The 19,457-nt window shown below is 42.5% G+C and overlaps 1 protein-coding gene across 1 annotated transcript in view; it reads right to left on the bottom strand.

The window, feature by feature from the left end:
* Positions 1-19,457, bottom strand: part of SCLT1 (sodium channel and clathrin linker 1) — an 84,381-nt gene that overhangs the window by 43,768 nt on the left and 21,156 nt on the right. The window contains exons 8-10 of the mRNA XM_006258436.4: positions 16,694-16,764; positions 2,882-2,972; positions 2,646-2,737 (exon numbers count right to left, since the gene is read on the bottom strand). Of these exons, the coding sequence (XP_006258498.1) occupies positions 2,646-2,737; positions 2,882-2,972; positions 16,694-16,764 (254 nt within the window). The remainder of the gene's footprint in view (positions 1-2,645; positions 2,738-2,881; positions 2,973-16,693; positions 16,765-19,457) is intronic.

The following is a 19,457-nucleotide window of genomic DNA, read 5'->3' as shown; positions in this document are numbered from 1 at the left end:
CAGATGCTCCTTAAAGAACCTATTATATATATAAATGCCTGTCCTTTTGGACTTTTTAAAAAAAGGGAAAAGGAGTAATTGGATAAGGACAACAAAAAATTACAACCGTGCTGTCAGTCATGAGAAGTTGGAGACTGTAACGTAGTTCTAGAAATTCTCATTGCTGCATTATAATGCTTAATTATTTATTATAATCATAATTATTTTTGATTAATTATGATTGACATTACTGGTGAACATCAAGGATAAGAAAGAAAGATTTTGATGCACCAATCTCAGGGAGACCTCTATGTACAGGTTAGTAAAAGGCCAAAGTTATAATTGAGCATAATTAAGATTTTATGACTGCAATCAAGTAACTTATTTCCTATCATCTATAAGAGATAAGGAAATAAAAAAAACAAGTGAAACAAGGAGCAAGTCAATGAAGAAAAAAATCACAACTCTCTATGTACAGATTAGTAAATTAAAATACCTGAAGTATGTCATGTATTAGCGAATGCTTCCACATACCATATTTACCTGAACCTAAGATGACTTTGAATTTAAGACAGCCCCCTAATAATTAGATTCTAGACATGGAAAATTTACAAATGTGTTATAACTTCCCATGTCTAGAATCTAATTATCAGAGGCTCATCTAAATTTGTCGCCACCACTGCTGCACAGTAGCAGGAGTGCACGGCTTGGGGGAGCAGGTAGCAGAAGGGGTGGTAGAGAGAATCAAGTGGCTTAACCAGTGCTGCCTGCCCTCACTGGCACCTGCTCTTCTGTCACTTGCTGCTTATCCCACCAATGCTGGCCCCACCACTGCTATCCTGGGGCATGGAGCACAGGTCCAGCTACATAGCAGTGTTTGCAGCAGTGGCAGATCCAGGCCCAGACCCAACCTGCCTGATTGTACTCAAATTCAAGACAAGGAGCTTTTCCTCAACTTGTTAAATGGGGAAATTAATGCATTTTGGATTTGCGTTACTATCAAGTTATCAAGTTGTTTGGCCAATGCTTGATGGGTAAAAATTTAATCAAAATTATGATCCAGAATTAATTTATTCAGCCAGATTCTCTTCTGGAAACCTTGAAAGCTTAAATGAACTGTCATGAGCTGCACTATGGTCTGGGGAGGCTCATGGGGTGTCATGAATGTTTTCTTGTATTTATTTAACTGATATGGTGTGTATGATATCACTGGAAAGCCCAGGTTATGCTGTATCCATTTTTGTCACTTATACAATTTTATAGATTATGGTATATTGCCTGTATATAGCTTCATGATTCTGGACATGGTTTACTCAAGGAAGTAAGGGATGCATACACAAGAACAACTGCCACTCCCAGACACGGGCAGAAAGAGACATTACTGGGTTGGGCACCCAAGGCATTGTCTGCCTATAATGGGAAAAGCAACTCCTAAAGCAAAAGCATCTGAGAGAAATGGCCTATCAGTCAAAGGAATGCCACGTGTCCCTGCGAAGGAAGTTTCTGGAGGATTCTGTTACTCATTTGAATTGGGATAAGACTGGTTGAGGGGGAAGGGGACTGGTTCTAGCTTGGAGTTATTTAGGGGGCTGTCTGTATGATATAGTTAGTTTTTGCATTTTTTCCTCAGCTGGAGACAGGTCCAAGGCCCTTGAAGCCAGAGTTGACAGAATCAGTAAGAAGGCTGTGTTTTGGGAGCCTCTCAGGAGAACTAAGGCATACCAAATGAGAGGCTAAGAAACTTTGTCTTTCTGTCTTCAAACTTCTGGTCCATTCTTTTGTCCTATGTAATAAATCCTTTTCTTGTCTCCTTATTTAGTGCATGTGGTAAAAAGTGATCTCTGGGTAAGTGTTATTCCAGGCTTACCAATTCTATGGAAAGGAGAACCTAAAACTTCTTTCAGACCCAGGGATGCCACCTAGACCAGACAAAGATTCCCCTGCTGTGAGGTCTGGTATGAGGGCAGTGGAGCTGAAGCTTGTGAGGAGGAGTTATCCCAGGCAAACCTTGGTTTGTTCCTTGGGACAAGAGGGACAGAAAAGGGAAACTTAGGGCTCTGGGGCACCCTGCAATGAGGTTTGTGACATGCATTACAACTGGTGGTACTATAACTGAAGTCATGTCCTTCATTAGCATTCAAGAAACTATATCACTGACACTTATCACTAGAAGTTTCATTACAATAATGATTTTACTAGTTCCGAGACTCCCAACTTGAGGCTTAAAATCATCTCTTACTTGATTTAATATTGAGAAGGACTGCATTAAGGTGGCCAATACATGGAAATATTTCAGACTGAAGACTGGAGATTTAGATGGGCAGTTCCACCCAATATTAATGGAATTAGTGAATGGGATCCATACATTAGCTTGATATGAGCTCTAATCTTACTCCACTGAACTGAAGTCATTTGTAAAACTACATGGGAGTAGGATCAAGCAAACAGTGGTCCCATAATCTTCATTCAGGTGAAAAGAAAGCAAGTCAGAGAATTTTGAGAGGGTTCTATGAACTGAGTGGCAAAAGTACTGAGAGTAGTCCAGGATAAAGTAAGCATGTAAATTTTGAGAAACAGAAAATCCTAAAGATTACGAAACCCAAATTCTCAAATTTCATGTTGTAATCAATTCCATCTTTCAAATCCAACAACATTAATCTCTTTACCTTGTTTCTAATTGTTTTATGCTAGACTGTAGTTGCTGCAAGCGTCTGTCTGATGCTTCCTCTCTCTCCCGAGCAGATACTACATCTTCTTCCTGCAAATCATGCGAATTAGCCAGATATCTCTTACTTTTGCTTGAACATAAAAAATGAAATGTTATGATGTTACAAAAAGAACATTTTGAAGTGAATATAAAGCTTCATGTTTGCACTAGAACAATCTTCTGCAGTTAGAATACCTTTCTCTCCACTTGAGATTGAAGATCCTCAATCACTTTGGTCATTTCATCAACCTTTGCAGTTGCTGTTCTCACATCTACCTTGGTTTGCCTGTGTATAAAGAGACCAATCTATGAATTATAATTAGCTAAATATAGGGAGGAGCAGTGGGTGGGAGGGAGGGGAGAGGAGAGGAGGCTGCTGATTTATTAGAACAGACTTATTTGAACTTTATTTGACCAGCTGTGAAATCTACTTCAACACGAAAGCTGAATAGGAACAAGGTCTGTTCCCTTGTATGCAGCAGCAACAGAGAAGGTTCCAATTTTATTAAATTCACTGTTGTACTGTCATGTGTGGTGGGAAGAAATTTCTGATGACCAAGCAGGAGTTTGAAACTGTTTAAGTATTGTTGAACACAGCTGTGTTGAGGACACCATGACCAACATTTTCCAAAGTAATCTAATGATTAAGACATTTTAAAGGGGTATGTTTTTCAGAAGGATTTCGTGATTATTGGTCCCTTTAAGTTAATTTAAACTGGGAACCCACAATTACTTGCTATTTCTGAAAATTATAGCCTATGTGCTTCAGAATGTTTGGATTTGGCTAGAGAAAGAGGGAAGGGCAAAAAAGAGCACATAAATGGGACCAGGGAAAGTGGGTCAGCAATCATAGTTTTTCTAAATAGAAAAACTGAAAGAAAAAACTTTATTAGAACCCTATAATGTGAGAGAGGAAAAAGAGCCCCAAGTCTTTCCTCTTCTTTGATCCACTTCACCCACCTTACTATATCTGGAAGCAGCTAAAACTTTCCAGGTACTCTAGGTTTTTTATTAAAAGATACCTAGGTGCCCACCATCCTGCTTCTGTTCATATCCAGAACTGTCTTTGTCTTGGCCTTTATACCTTTTGCCTCTTACCAAATAATCATCTTAATTATCACTTAAGAAATTAGACAGAACAGAACCTATGTCCTTTGAGGGGCCTGATCTAGTAGGCATGCTCCATGCAAATCTATTACATGCTGGATCAAGACTTTGGAAAATGCAGATCTGGCCATTTTCTTTAAAATACATGCATATATATATATGCTACTGCTCCTTCTGCTGGATATCTATATATATATAGATATAGATACACACACACACATATACACACCACTGCCAGTGTCAATTTTTTACATAATAATTTAGTGGTCAGGGCACTTGGCCAGGAAATGGGAAACCCCAATCTAGTGTTTTTTTTTTCTCCAGCCTGAGACCCACATCCTCTACTACCCCTAAACCACCAGGTTATAGACTACTCTAGATAGGGACAATATCCATCCTTCCTGCGAAAGCTGTGCCACTGTGCAGAACAGAATGTAAGGTTCATGAGGGCAGAATGATGAGAATAAATCTATGGCTAGTAGTTAAGGTACTTAGCATAAATACTGGTGGTCCTGGTTTCAGGTTTCTTCTCTATGTCATTGTTTATGGGATTTTGCTTTATATTAGTGTCCTGGAGAGCAGAGGAATTGCACCAGAGAAAGTTCTCAAAATAAGAATCTAAATCCCCCAACTCTAAGGTTTTTAAATTCAGTGATAATGAACTCCCCAGGATTGTTTTCTCTGTGTAAAAATTGAAATTGTTATGTGGTACCTCAGGTTTCAGAAGGTAGGGATTTTACTCCTTCTATCAGAGTTAGCATTTGGCAGATTACTATCCTTTCTGTCCTGCAAATTCAGATCAATAAACCAGGAGAATGCCTCTCTACATCACAGAAGCACTGTGTGAATGAATTAGTCAATATGAGATCCCTGGATACTATGATGGATAGGTAAATTCCTTTGCATCAGTCAAAAATGCTAAGATATTTAAAATTTTACTTTTCAATTTTCACTAATATTTGAATCGACATATTACTGATGTTAAGAATATAGAATTTATCATCCCAGATCTGACCATTTGTCCATGTAGTCTAGGTGTTCTTTTTAGAATGATTTGATAATGACTGCTTTTGAAGAGAAGATATATAATAAAACCACTGAACACTATTCAATCTCTCTTTTCCTGCCTTTAACAAAAAATGAATGAGGAAAGTCTGTTTAACCTTACTTTTCTACCCAGGAAAATCAAGCACTAAACTATCTGGATGGTAGAACTAACCTCCCTACCAAAAAGCATAGAAGAAAGTTCTACTGTATTATAGCAGGAATTCAATGTCTTCAACTTAAGTATCAAAATGTCATTAGTACTTCCTAAGAAAAAACAAAGAAGGAACAAATGTAACACACCTTCAGAGACCAGCTGCCAAAAGTAGTTTATGATATTCGCATTTGTAGCTTTTGCCACTATTTAATTAATATAATTGCTATTTTAGAGTTTCAGAGTCTGCACATTGGTAAGTAGAGTTCTTTTCTGAATTCCACAAAGACAGAACTGTTCGTCATTGCAACAGTGGCACTACTCAGATTAAAAAGGCAGAACAAGATATAGAGAAAGGATAACAAGCTAAAAAGTGTAATCAATTTCTTCTTGTCACAGATGTCTTGCAAAAGTAGTGAGTCTGTCTGTAGTAAAGATTTCTTAAAGAGAATTTATTTTCCAATTATTTTGTTCCTTCTATCATCACCATTCCATTCAACCTTTTACAACAGAGTAGCTTTTTGGTCCTTTTTAAGATTCTGTACTTCCATCAATACCCTTTAATGCAGCAGTGTGCAATGTCAGGGTACTTTATGTACTCACAATTAACAGTATTAGAAAGAATAATAGTTGTATCTTTGGGAACTACAAGTGCCATCAAACAAACCAAATGCACAGTGGGTACATCTACACGAGACATTTTACTTGAGATTAGAGCAAATTACTGTGCAGAAGGTGTCACCATCTACATGTACAGATGCTTACTGAGCAGTAATCTGCTTTAATCATGAATAAATTTGCTACCTGTAAATACAAGTAGCAAATTTACTTATAAGTAATTACTATGTAGTACGACACGTGTAGATGGCCAACCGGGAGCAAATTTTGCTCCTGGTCAGCCAGGCAGCAGGGGTAGGAGATTGCTCCCTGCCCCTGGCAGCTGCTTCCTGCTGAGACAGGCACTCAGGCCCAGCCCTGGGCTAGCACCGAGGGGGAGCCTAGAGCTCCCCCTGGCTGCTGCAGGGGGCCAGTGCAGGGCTGGAGCAGGCTGCTGTTTCTGCTTCCCTGCATGTGTATACCCACCCTGGAATATTTGCATGTGTAGATATGCTCAGTATCACTGATGTTATAGATAAAATTGTATGGAAAGTGCATGCTGTAATTTAGTTTTAAGTACAGTAAAAGCTCTGTTATCTGGCACCTTACAAGCCAGCATACTCTATTAACCGGCATGCTGGCTTGTAAGGTAAAGTGAAACTGGAAGTGCCCACCATGGCACTTCCGGTTTCTCCCCACGGCCCAGGGCAAAGCAGCCTGTGCTGCTGAGCCCGCATGGCTCAGGGCATAGCAGATTGTGTGGAGCCTGCGCCTCATTGTTCCGTGGGGCCCACAGGGCCCACAGCAGGGGCGGCGATGCTGCAGGAGGGGCAGTGACACCCTGGACACGGCAGAAGAAGCGGTGGCCTGAACAGGCAAGGATGACTGTTCAGGCCGCTTAATTAACCAGCATATTTTGTTATCTGGCATCCCCCATTCCGGGGGGATGCCGGATAACAGAGCTTTTACTGTATATCAAAAGGTTTAATTATACAACCTTGTATAGGTCATATTTTCCAATATACTAAATGTACACTGATACTAAGGCCTTGACCAAACATCCCCAAAGGCTCTGAAACAGGCACAAACTACTAATGAACTTCTGAGCCTGTTATATTGGTTGGGTGGTAAGAGAAGCTACGTCATTGTCAGTGGGCGTGTCTACACATGGTCATTTAATATGGATTAGCCAATTTAAGCCACATTAGGGGCACGAGTCTACACATGCGTGCCCTTAAAGCAGCTTAAAAATGATGATTTTAGGCTACATGAGCCTAAATTTGATACCCATCCAAACCAAGTATCAAATTTGTTAATGCAGATTAATGCATAATGCGTTACTCTGCGTTAATGCAGGGAATTTAGTCCGGGGTCTGCCCAGCCACTAGGGGGCCTTCCAGAGTGGTTTCCGTCCAAGTTGGAGGACTCCACGAACACCAGGAGGAGGAGACTTCACCCAGTGTGAAGATCTCTAAGCGCTGCGGATCCTTACGGACCCAATGCTTTTCTTAAGCAGGCAATAGAGGCTTAACAATCGGACCCACGGAGCTTTAACTACTCTGGAGGGGAAACAAAAGAATGAACCGCCTCTAGCCTCTCCCCGTTGCTGAGCGCAATCCAAGACGTATCCCTTTCCTGTAAACCCAATTTTCGAACCCACGGAGCCTAAACAACTCCGGGGGACCAGGGAACCGAACCGAACCCGTGGAGCCTAAACAACTCTGTGAAAAGGAATTTGTTGTAGTCCTCTAGTGAGGATTTAAGCGGAGCTGCGCCTGGAAACCTGTCCAGCCTACACCACTACCATCTTTGGGTGTAAGTAAATAATCTTTTCAATCAACCACTACGCGTTTGTGACTAATTCTAGCTTGCCACCGGTTTTCTCCGACCCCGCGTGCCTGGGCTGCTGGCCACAGCCCGCGTGCGCAAAGGCGGGCCATGAATCGCCCCTCCCGACTCGCACTTGGCGGCGGGATCGGGGCCCGGCCAGCACAGTAAGGAGGTTGATAAACTGTTTGTAAGCATGAAAATATACCCATATAGTGATACAGTTCTAGTTGAACAAGGAAGCAGGCCAGTGAACTGATGAAAAAAATGAGTAAAACATGGTGACAGTAAGCGTGAGAGAAATGGCAAATATACATGCTAAGCAGAAAAGAACAAAATATCCAGCGGGGATATTTCATAAAAACGGGAATGTGATGTACAATATATAATGATCCTGTACATTTCCAGAAAAAAGCAAGCCGTGACAAATATCCTGAGCATGCTTTACATAAATGAAAGCTGCATGCAGTTGAATTGACAGTAGAAAAAACAAGTAAACAAAACAAAACACACCCCTATTTCCCCTCCAAATAAAAGAAAGCTCCAAAGGGGGTGAGCTATTTTCTGTAAAGAAATAAAAGAAAAATGCATTGAAGAACACAAGTTCATGACTTACATAGGCTTTTTGGCCAATTATGTTCCATTTTATATCTTGAATAGGCTAGTTCGGAAAAAGCACTTTGAAAAACAGTGTTGTTAGACTTTAGATCAACTGAAAGGTGTTCTCTCTTTGTGAAAGTTTCTTTTGAAGTTGTGTAAATGACCTGAAAACTTTTGAAAGAGTTTAATCTAGATGCTAATGGCAGATATCTATCTGGAGTTTAATTTAGATGCTAATGGCAGATATCTCCTACATACTGGAGTGGTGACATACTGGATGCAGACAGAAGTGACAATTTTTGCCTGATCTGGCCACATAAAGCAGTTTATAGCTGTGACCAAACACAAATGCCTGGCTGCAAACAGCTTAAAAATGGCCGACTGGATGAAAAGCTGACCTCTCATTGCATGAGGTATCAGATAAAGATGTTAAAAAATGTAGCATCTTTTGTAACTTATGTCTGCAGAGCTGCCAGCCTGTTACTGTTTTCAGAATGGGACGGCGGTAAAGGGAGTAGAGGGAATTCAGGTTGGGGAGGGGAGGCTCCAATTCTTGGGAGCTGGGGTGCCTCAAGAATGAGTTCTCGCTGCTGCCTTTCCCCCCACCCATTCTGAAAACAGCCAACACTGGCAGAGAGCCCTGGTCATCGCTATGGGAACCTGGCTGCAGGCTCCCAGCACAGCTAGATTCCTTTCTGCCCTGGAACCAACAGCAAACTTCTGTTTGGTCTGGGGTAACGTTGCAACTCAGAACACTTTGCAAAAATCATTCTGAGTTACAGCTAGGAGCTGCACGTCTGTCTGCACCCATTGTTCGTTTGTAGATTCTTTACAAAGGAGGAGAGGGTAAAACTCTGTAATAAACTGTGTTTTATGGTCTTTTAAAATAGTGATGTAAGCACTGGTCGAAATAGTTAAAAAAATATATGGAGTTTCCCTTGACAAAATTGCTCCTGAGCAACGAAGTTGAATATACGATAAAAACATGGGAAAAAAAATCTCAAAGCACTGTTTCTAAGTACACAGAACATTTGGCCATCTAACCTGGTGATATATGGAGAAAAACATTTGTAAAAAAGAATGACCCTTTACTGCACTAAAACAAGCCTGCACTAAAACACATATTTGCCTCAAGAATAATGTCAACTTTCACCATGTACATACAGAGAAATTAGAACACATAAATGCATAAATAATATGACTGATTTTGCTCATCTAGCAATCATAAGTGAAAACATGTTGGCCAAGAAAGCCCTTACTGAAAGCAGAAAGAAAACAAAGCTTAATATATTGTGCTACACCCTATTGCAACAGTCACCAACCAGTAGATCTCGGAGCCTCCTGCGGTAGAGCCTCTTGGAGTCAATTTGAGGCTGGGGTGGGGGGCTGAGTGCTGAATGGGGAGAAGTCAGTCCATGGGGAAGAGAAGGGGAAGGGGCTAGATTGAGGCCCCCATAGTGAGGGACAGTGCCACAGAGGCAGGAGCAGGGGTAAGTTGAGTGGGGCCCCGGCCAGGTGGAACTTATCTGCTGCAGAGGTGCACCCCCAAATAATTGTTTTTCCCTCTGCCTCAATCTGCTCCCCCCTGTCCCACCCCACAGACTTACCTGCTGGGCAGGGGGGAGGGGCAGTGTACAGTAGATCGTGGGTTGTTTTTAAATTCCAAAGGTGATCTCCTACTTAAAAGGTTGGAGACCACTGCCCTACTGTTAGCCCACAGGTAAGTTTTTCAAGGTTTGCCAAACATTTGATCCCAATCAAGCAAAACAGCATAATCCTCCATTAACGCATGCTCTTGAGACAATTCCTTCAGACTCATAGGACTGGAAGTGACCTTGAGGATCATCTAATTCATTATTTGTGCAAATATAGGACGTGCTATTCCTAAACCATTCCAGACAAATCATTATACAGCCTCTTCTCAAAAACCTCCAGCAAAGGAAAGCCTAAACGTTTCCTGGGAAGTGTTCCATTGGCCTACTGTTCTGACAGTAAGGAAGTTATTTGAAAATTTGATCTAATAAATAAGTGCTTTGCTGCTCTTTAAGCCCATTGCTTCATATTCTTCCATATGCAATCAGAAATTCCTCCTTATTCCTCCTTCCTCTTCTTTGTTTTTTTAATACTTGAAAACTGCTATCATGTCCCCTTTTAATCTTCTTTTCTCTAACCCAAGTATACCCAGTTCTCTCAAGCTTTCCCCAAATGGCTTGCATTCTAATTCTTTTACAATCTTTGTTGCTTGCTTCAGGATACTCTGGACTTTGTCTAAATCCATCTTAAACTGTCAAACTTAGAACGACACACAATGCCCAGGTGAGGCCTAATCAGCACTGAGTAGATGGCCGTCACCTCCCATATCTTAAATATGCTACTTCTGTTAATGTACCCTAGGGTGACTGCATCACACTGCTGACTCATGAACAGGGATTCAGATTTTCCGTTTCCTGCAGAAAAATGGTAAAAAAAAAGCAGATTTTCCCTTTTAACTGAGAAAAACATGGATTTTTCATTTTAACAGTGAAATACTCAGATATTCCACTTCTGCAAAGACCTCTTTGCAGGCTGGCAGAGTTGCAGGCTATGGGACTCAATGGCTCGTGTGGCTAGAGGGGAGCATGAAGCTTAGTTTCCCCCTCCTTTCCTGTAGCTGGCACAGCACAAGTGGAGCCAAGTAGAGCCCATGTGGGGGGACAGAGGCTGCCTACTGCAGGGCTCGGGGGTCCCTGCCCTGCTGCCCTCCTTACAGGGGCCTCCACAGCCCAGTGTGCAGGACTCGGTGCAGGAAGGCACAGTGAGGTGGGGAAGCTCAGTGCTGCTGCCACTGCCTGGAGTCCTATGCCAGTCACACCGCTAAAGTGAGGTGCCCCCTGCCTGCCCAGTAGTGGGGGTGGCAGTGGTGGCATGTTCTGCTCCCCCACTACTGTCAGGCAGATAGGACTGCCTCACCATGGTGGCAGAGCTGGTGCTGGGCTCTCAGCGGCAGCAACACCCAGCCTCCCAGCCCCACTCCACCCTCCTGTGGTGGGTCCCACTTACTGCACTGTGGAGGCCCCTGAGACCTGCAGGAGACAGCCCATATACTCCCCTGTCCTACAAACAAAACTGGGGGAGAGGGGGGCACATGTCCCTCCATGCTTTCCTATATGTATTTTAAGTTCAATTATGCCTACTTTATAATATACCATGCAGGATGAATCTTTGAAGGACAAACTGTCATGCCATTAACCAGCATTTCTTATTGCTATTCATAAAGCAGCGTCTAATCAGAAACAGCATATATATACTAGTTTAGTGCAGCTGCTTTGCACAGCTTTTAGAGACAACCTCATGGGATTTAATGGTATGTGTGCTACTTTCTAAATGAGGCAGCATTTTAGAGTAAGAAAATGTACCATATTTTCTTGTGTACAAACAGACCTTTCCCCCAAAAACCAGCTGCTGGAAATCAGAGTATGTATTATGTGCAAGGAATATGGTAAGAGCAGTTTCTGCTACTTATCAGGTGAAAACAAAAGTAAAATCCACATTAATTCTCAGGGAGTAGAACACTGAGCAGGCTTGGCTTTCTAACTGCTGCTACTCAGTTACTTACTATAAGTTAAGATCTTTTTCTCTTCATTCTGATGTGTATTATATTCTGGGGCTTGATGTATGTGAGGCAGTATGGTATTTCTCTCCTAATATGTACATTGCCTACATGTATACAATACAGAATTGTGCCACATCCCTGTAAAGCAAGGAAATTGAAGGTAAATTACGAACTTGATCATTTATATATTATATCATGCTCTCAAAATGACTGCCTGGCCTGCAAATTAGTCTACTGCTGAGCAATTTCAGGATGGTTCCTCTGCGTATAAGAAAATACATGCTTCCATTCTTGCCCAAGTACAACAAAAAACAATAAGTCCATCAACAGTGCCTGGTACTGTGATGGAGCACCTGGGGGCTCTGTCACTTTAAGACAGTAAGAGCCCAGGCAGAGCCCTGCTCAGGAGGCAGGGGAGAGCTGCAGCTGGGTTGCCACAGAAGCTGGCTGATTAAATTAATTAGAAGGCACCTGCAGGCAGCCCAGGGGAGTCACTTGACTTAAAGAGGGGCAGGGCCCTGGGAGGAATAAAAGGCGGCCCCAGGGACTAGCCAACTAGTTTGTCCATGGGAATGAAGCAAGAAGGAACTCTGCAAAGGTGACTGTGAGTACCTATTAGGCCCTGTATCAGCTAGAGAACTGAAGGCTAGCAACAGATCTAGAGCAAGGACTGGGCCAAAGGGCTTGTATTTGTGTTTTGATTCCAGTTTTACCTGGTGCTTTGTGGGGGCCTACAGGGGTGGGTTACGAAGTCTCATAACACTTGCAGGAGATGTTCAGCAGCTGCATCAAGGCAGGACTGAGAATTTGGGAGCCAGGGGGTCCAATACCCAGGTAAGGCAGAGGCAGGGTTTGGTGCCCAGAGAGAGCCTAGGGAGGCTCAACAGCCCAAGAAGGGTGACCTGATAGTCAAAGAGGGTAAGCAGAGGACCTGGGAACCCTGAAGCTTGGTGCAGTCTCTAGACTAGAGCTACAGGGGCTCAGCTGGACCAAAAAAGGCATAGGCTGTCACTTGAACAATGACAGGCTCACTCTAGATTCCCCAGGCAACTTCCCTCCTTTCCAAACAATAACATCAAAGGTGTAGTGGGCAGGTAACAGGTGAGAGCCCCCTAGAGTTGGAGCTGGGGCAGGAATTGTGTCCACCAGGGGGTGTCACAGCTGCCCCTGGGACCTGAACAACCTGTTGCATATACCTATGAATCTGACAGCTTTGTCAGATGACTTCTAGCCTAAACTTGTGTGAAATCATTTTTAAAAAGTGGATTTAATTTGTACAACAAACCAGAAATAGTTTTTATCCATGTCGGATGCCAAACATGTTACACTCTTGTCAAATGTTGTCATTAAGAAAAATGACGATAACACATAGTATTTCACACTACATCTCTAAACTAGTGCCATGGTGTTGCCTCAAATTAACATGAGTATATTTTTACCAGCTCTTGATGCTTTGAACTGGAGAGTATATTTACAAATGTATTTTCTTATTTGCAAGATTAATGAGGGACCTCTTAGAAAACAATTTTAACTTCTGAGTTTTTTTCCCCCCCCATCAAACAGCTTAATGAATAGCACTTGTGTCTTTTCCTCAAAGATAGTTATACATACCTACTTTTCACTAAGGTCCTAGGGAGAGAGAACCTTCAAAGTACAAATCCCAGACTTCCTAAAGAATGATTTCCATGTAACATTTAACAGAGCCCTTTACATCTGTAACCACAGAGGTGAATCCTTCACAGTGAAAATATGTAGACAGTGACCAAACATTTCCAAGAACTGCAGGCTGAACGTTAGTGTGGTGGAGCACAGGGTGCTCCTGCCACTTTAAGGGCCTGGAGCTGGCAGCCTCCAGGTGCCTGATTGTGGCAGCCATTTTGAGGCCTATATAAACCAGGCAGTTTGGCTGCAGGAGGTCAGGCAGCAACATCGCCTGGTCTTAGGGCTGCTGTGTATGACCCAGAGGTAAGGGGGAGCTGCAAGGGGATGGTAGGAGGCTCCTGGTCCTGGGCATGACCTGAAACTGCACCCTGCCGGGAGTGGGTGGTCTGGTGGGGCTCTCAGTGGCGCAGGAGCCCCCAGGAAATGCCAGGCCAGTGATCCGCCCGGTGAAAGGCGGGTCGGGGCGCCTTAACCCCTAGCTCCCACCACCACCGGGTGGGTGACCCCTGAGTTGGATGAGGGCCGAGAGGGCCAGTGTTTGTGAGGGGTCCAGAGAGGGCGGACCCTGAGAGTGGGAGTAAGGTGGGTGAGGTGCCGCGGTTGCTCCTAGGAGGAAGGGAGTAGTGGCACGGTGAGGCCCGAGGAGTAGAGTGAGTGGCTAGAAAGACCCAGCCCGAAGGGAAGAGTCCCCTCGACCGGCCCATGCTGGGGCCAGGACCAGTGAGGGTCAAAAGGGCCGGGGGCCTACCACGAGGGACGCCCAAGAGCCGGGGGCCTGGGGTCCCGACTGGCCATGAGGTGGGCCAGGGCCAGGTAGCCGAAGGTTCCGGGGGAACCACACCCGAGAGGGGAACAAGGCTTCGGGTGGGTGAGGTAGCCCAGATGGCGGTGGAGTGGCCGCCTGTGTAGTGAAGATCATAGTGGGGTCTTGCGTGGAGGATTCTGGGGCCCAGTGCAGGGGCCGGTGAGGAAGAACACTGTGATGCCATCTGCGAGGCTTGGGCTGCGGTATTAGGGGAGGTCGGAGCCGCAGAGCGCCCCTGGGCATCGGGGCAGTCGAAGGGCAGCCTCCCGCTTAATTAACATCCTAATTGAACTTATTATCATCAAAGGCGTGGCGGGCGAGATGAGCGGGTGGTTCACCAGAGACAGGTGGGCGGGCCATGAAGAGCTCGGCCCTGAGTAGGCCTGCTGTCACGGTGACAGGTGGGCGGGCCACAGAGCTCGGCCCCGGGAGGCCCCCTGTCACAGTTAGTAAATATTTGAGGAAGAGCTGCAGATTTCCACAAGAGAATTTTTCAGCCCTCATGTCCAAGACCACTTTTCCAAGGATTTCCACAGTATATCGGCTTACAGCTAGACATATACACTAGGCATCTGTACCATCTACTTATCTGAAGTCTGAAACTTAAATTTATGCAGTAGTGGTTGTTTATCTGCAACTTTTGCTAAAAACAATTCAGTAGAATTAACAATAAAACTATATTGTATAATAATAAAGTTGCATGATTTGTGGTTATTGGTAAAAGTATATAATAATTTTAAGTATTTTACTAATTTTAAGGAGCAGTACAGTCAAATATAATATATAAAGATGCATATGAATAAACAAAATGAAGCAATGTAAAATAGTAGAATAAAAAAAATAAAGACATGGAATTCAATTTGACTTTGGCCCTATTTGTTGTACGAGTAACACCAATATCTATGCAGTGTAGGACAGGCTGCAAGTTGTTAGAAAGGAGTCATAGTTGTGTTGTCCTCATTAGCCCAGTATTTAATTTTCCACTAATGAAGAGATCAACTTCCTTCTTACTTTTTTTTTTTCCCCTCCAAAGAACAAAGGGGACCACAAATGTAGTCAGGTCACTTATCTCATTCCTCCTGCAAGAGTGCATCCTATCTGAATATGGGGTCCATCACTACCTCCTCACGACAACTGCAGATCTCATTAGAGTGAACAGCAGTCTTATAATGGCCTCTCATTGTTTGTGGCTCTGTAGTTCAGATGGATAGATAGGTTTCTAGGCCAAAGGGGTGCTTTATTAATTTAAAAAAGGGAAAGTTTCAGAGAATCTCACTGCCTGCATAGTTGTCTGCTTCCTGGCATTTAATTCTTAAATTTTATTTCTTGTCTTTAAATATGGGGGGAATACTAGTTTAGTAGCTGTCAGCACATTTCCCAGTCTCTTTCTCTGCAGAGTATAAATGGTATTTAACCATACAAATAAAGGTTTATTCAAAGGAAAAGAGGCTTCTAAAATACACTTCTCAGGTTGTCTGATAGGGGTACAAACTCTAACTTTTTAAAACCAATAATTTAGAATTCTTAAATGAACTAAAGCACTCTCATTGTGAAGCCCTGTTTTGGACTACATAAATGCTTCTGCCCCCACCACTGTAGAGTTTGGTAGAGATATAAAGCATCTTAAAAGTAATTTAATTTCATTCTATTTTAGAATGAACTACAGGGTCGGTATCCCATAGTTCCATACACTAAAATGGGCTTTACCTTAGAGCTATAGATCTTTAGTGCTGCCAGTACTGCCCTCCTACCAGTCTTATTGTAAAAAGACAACTCCCCTCTTTCCTCCTTGTCTTGTTTTAATGCTTACATTTTCAATGTGCTTATTGTAGCTCAGCTTCTTATTTAAATACCTCAGAATCTATTTTAACGAGGACACTGCTTCTTTTTATTTTCTGCAAAAACCATATTCTTGTCTTCCTTTCATTCCCAAAAACCAGTGCTTTGGATTTAGTAGTATTGATTTTCAAGATATTTGAAATTTGAGCATTTTTGATGTTGCACTTAAGGAACATAATGCTTCTTTACTCTTTGAATTCAGTATAATTTGTTGTTGTGTGATATACAAGAAATGTACAGGAATTCTATTTACTACATTAAAAAAATTGTTCTAGGTGTTCTGAACACTTATACTTCTCGACTTTAAACTCCTGACCTGCAATTCATTATCCATGCAATTGTTTGTTTTTTTTTTTTTTTTTTGTTCACACATTTTATACTAATGAAGTCTCTTTGGACTCTGTCCTGTTAAAGTGTTGAATAGTCTCCAAGACTAAGTGGGTGGGGAGAGCTGAGTACTCCTCACTGGAAGAGGAAAGGACTTCAAATATACAAATGCATTTATCCCCACTATTATTTCTAGAATCTAGACCTTTTTCTGTTATGAATAATTTTTTTATATAGAAGATAATATCTAGTTAATATTTACCGAGCACTAAACTGTTAGTTGAAAACTAGGGTTTGTCCTAGTTTATCTGTAGACAAATTGTGTATAATGACTTCGAGAGAGAGAATTGAGTTCTGCAGTATAAACAAAGTTAACAAAGGTCAGTAGTGTATCAAGCAGGAATACTGATACCCAAATACTTGGATAGATTAAAAAATATTTCTGATTTATACCTCAGTTGTTTGTGTAGCTGTTCTAGTTCCACGTTCTGTTCTGTTACTGTTCTCAGGAATTGCTGGTTAGCCTACAAAATGAGGAAAGAGCTGTAATTTATTCCTTCTTCTACAGAAGACTACTTGTATGCTCTTGTATACTCAAGTGACAAGTACTACTTTTGGATGCTGGGTTAAAAGAGGGTTCCTTATGCATGCTACTAACAACTAGCATACAAATGCATTATAATGTTCTAGCAAATTGCCCATCAAGAATGGCGGGACTACCCACCTCCCCCTTGCCACTTTGAGCCAGGTCCGGGTCCCCCCTGCCCTACCACTTCAGGTTGGGGCTGGGGCCAGGGCTGGTGCCCCACCCCACCACTTGGGGCTGGAGCTGGGCCCCCTGCCCCATGTCAGTTGCTGCTGTCACCTCATGCCGCAGAGGGTGAGGCCAGCTCCAGTGGCCTCCCCCACACTCAGTTGCCACTGTCATGGCGGCTTGGTTGCCAGTTCCTGTCCGAACACTTGCACTCCATTTGATTGTTTCAGACAACCAATCAGTGTGAATAAAGCATTATGGACAGACAGACTAAGACTTTTATTATAAAAGAATGCGTTTATACTTCTATTCTATTTGGGTTTGCTTTTTATCTTGTACAAGTTTACAACAAGTTTTATGTTGCACAAGATCTTTCTCAGGCATCCTATTTGGTTAGGCAACATACTAAAAATGGAATTCATTAAAGCAGTATTTTTTTCATACCTCTCAATTCTTTTTTTGATATGTTTTCTTAAGTTATACTTGATTTTCTAGCCAAATTAATCTGTGTTGCAAAGGCTGGGGGCTATTCAGTGGACCATAATTTGTACTGATGATAACTTCTGGAATATTACAAAACATCCAACTCTCGCATGATTCCTGTTTAAAACCATTTAACAAGAAGTGTCAAGCTTATTTGCATAGAAGGCCAGATTCTAATTTTAATTTATAATCTGTGAGTGAAATGATAAATATTAGCATTGCAGAATACCCTGAATCTGCCACCTAACTTCTGCTGCTGTCAAAAAGAAATGAACGGAAGCATCAAGGCTAGGGACAGAAGTTACACACAAACTGATTTAAGTGATCAGAAACTGGTCTAATAATGTAACAGAACAGATGTTCAGTGCGCACAAACCAGTTTCAAAATCACTGTAACTAGTTTAAGATAAACCTAGTTGAATGTATCAGATGCAAGTGATTTTTTGGGTCAAACTGGTTCATGAAACTTCTATCCCAGACCCCTTCCTGGTTCAAGTTAAATCAGTCTTCCAGCATGCCCTGCAGCCCTGAACTGGGCTGTACTACCTGCTTCAGAGCAGGGATGAGCCAACCCCTCTGCTCCCTAGCTGGAGCAGTGAGGGCTGGCTGACAAGGGAGGGAGACAAACCCAGCTGGGGATGCAGACTAGTCTATGGGGGGAGGGGAGGGGAGGGGACTGTCTCCCCTTTTCTCTCTCTTCTTCCCTGGCAAACCCCAGCTGGGGTCTGGGGCCAGGGAGTGGGGGTTAAAGACCCTTTTCCCCAACTCAAACATATTGCTGGCTGCAACTGTGGACTACAAATCCCAGAGGCACCTGGAAGCAGAAGGAAGTGATGAGCAACCCTCCAGTGTTCTGCTGATGTAATTCTGGACTGCATATCCTTGTCCTGCTGTCCCTTTGGATCTCTGGGAAGTGAGCACACAGTCAGAGCTATGCTTTAGCACCCCCTGGCTTCTGGACTGAGCCACTACAGGCATGTGATTGCATTTCCTGAATCAAAGGTAAATGTCTGTTTGCTTCTGTCTTCAACTTTTTAATCTGTGCAGTTTAAACTAACCTGCAAAGACTGAATTGATTCAGCCTTGCGCTTTTTGACTGTCTGTACCTGGCCCAAAGGTATATTACGGCCTCTGTAGAACTGACCTTTCAAGACCTAACTCTATAAACTACCACACAAATAGACACTTTTGCCTATGTAGGAGCCCAACAATCTCTAAGGTATCACACTAACAAAATATTTGTCAATACTGAGATTAAATTTGGAATCACCATTAATTTTGTTCAGTATTTTTGAGCATTTTATTGTTACCCAGTAGGAAAATATACTGATATTTACCACAACTACTATTTTTGCCCTTATATTTCACTTCCTTCCCCCATTTTTCTATCATTTTCTTCTTTGTTGGCTTTCCTTAGTCATGCATTTTCTTCCCTCAATTTTAAGTTCTCATTGTGTGCAACTTTGATAAGAAAGGTTGGAGAGGGAAGAAAAAAATGCCACTGATAACCATCAAGTCAAATCAGACTATCAAGTTTCAAACAGCTTATTAGTGATTTGTCCAATCCAAGATATTTGGAAGAGAGGTGTGACTTTCAGGAAGTGCTGAGTACTAACCCACTGAATATCAAGCTCTCCTAAAAATACATTGCAATAAAATACTGAAAATATACGCACAAAAACATCTTGTTACTCTTGAACTGAATCTAATTGAAGCAAAAAACAACATACAAAAAAGCACCCAGAAGCATGGATGATGAAATTGGCCAACATGATTGGCACTGAAAAACTCCTACAGAGATGGACTGTATAATATGAACACAATGTGGATCTATGAAACACTTAAGCTTGGTGCGGAACTGGCGGCTCCAATTACAGGATACCTGGAAATGTGGAAAATCTAAGAGGTCTTAGGTGCTTAAGTGATCTTATTCCAGCCTCTTTTTTACACAGCACAAGTCCTATGCTCTTTTCATAAAGT

This window comes from Alligator mississippiensis, chromosome 2, assembly GCF_030867095.1.
Source record: "Alligator mississippiensis isolate rAllMis1 chromosome 2, rAllMis1, whole genome shotgun sequence".
Classification (NCBI taxonomy): domain Eukaryota; kingdom Metazoa; phylum Chordata; order Crocodylia; family Alligatoridae; genus Alligator; species Alligator mississippiensis.
Note: the sequence above shows the minus strand (reverse complement) of the source record. Positions and strands in the feature narration are given on the sequence as shown.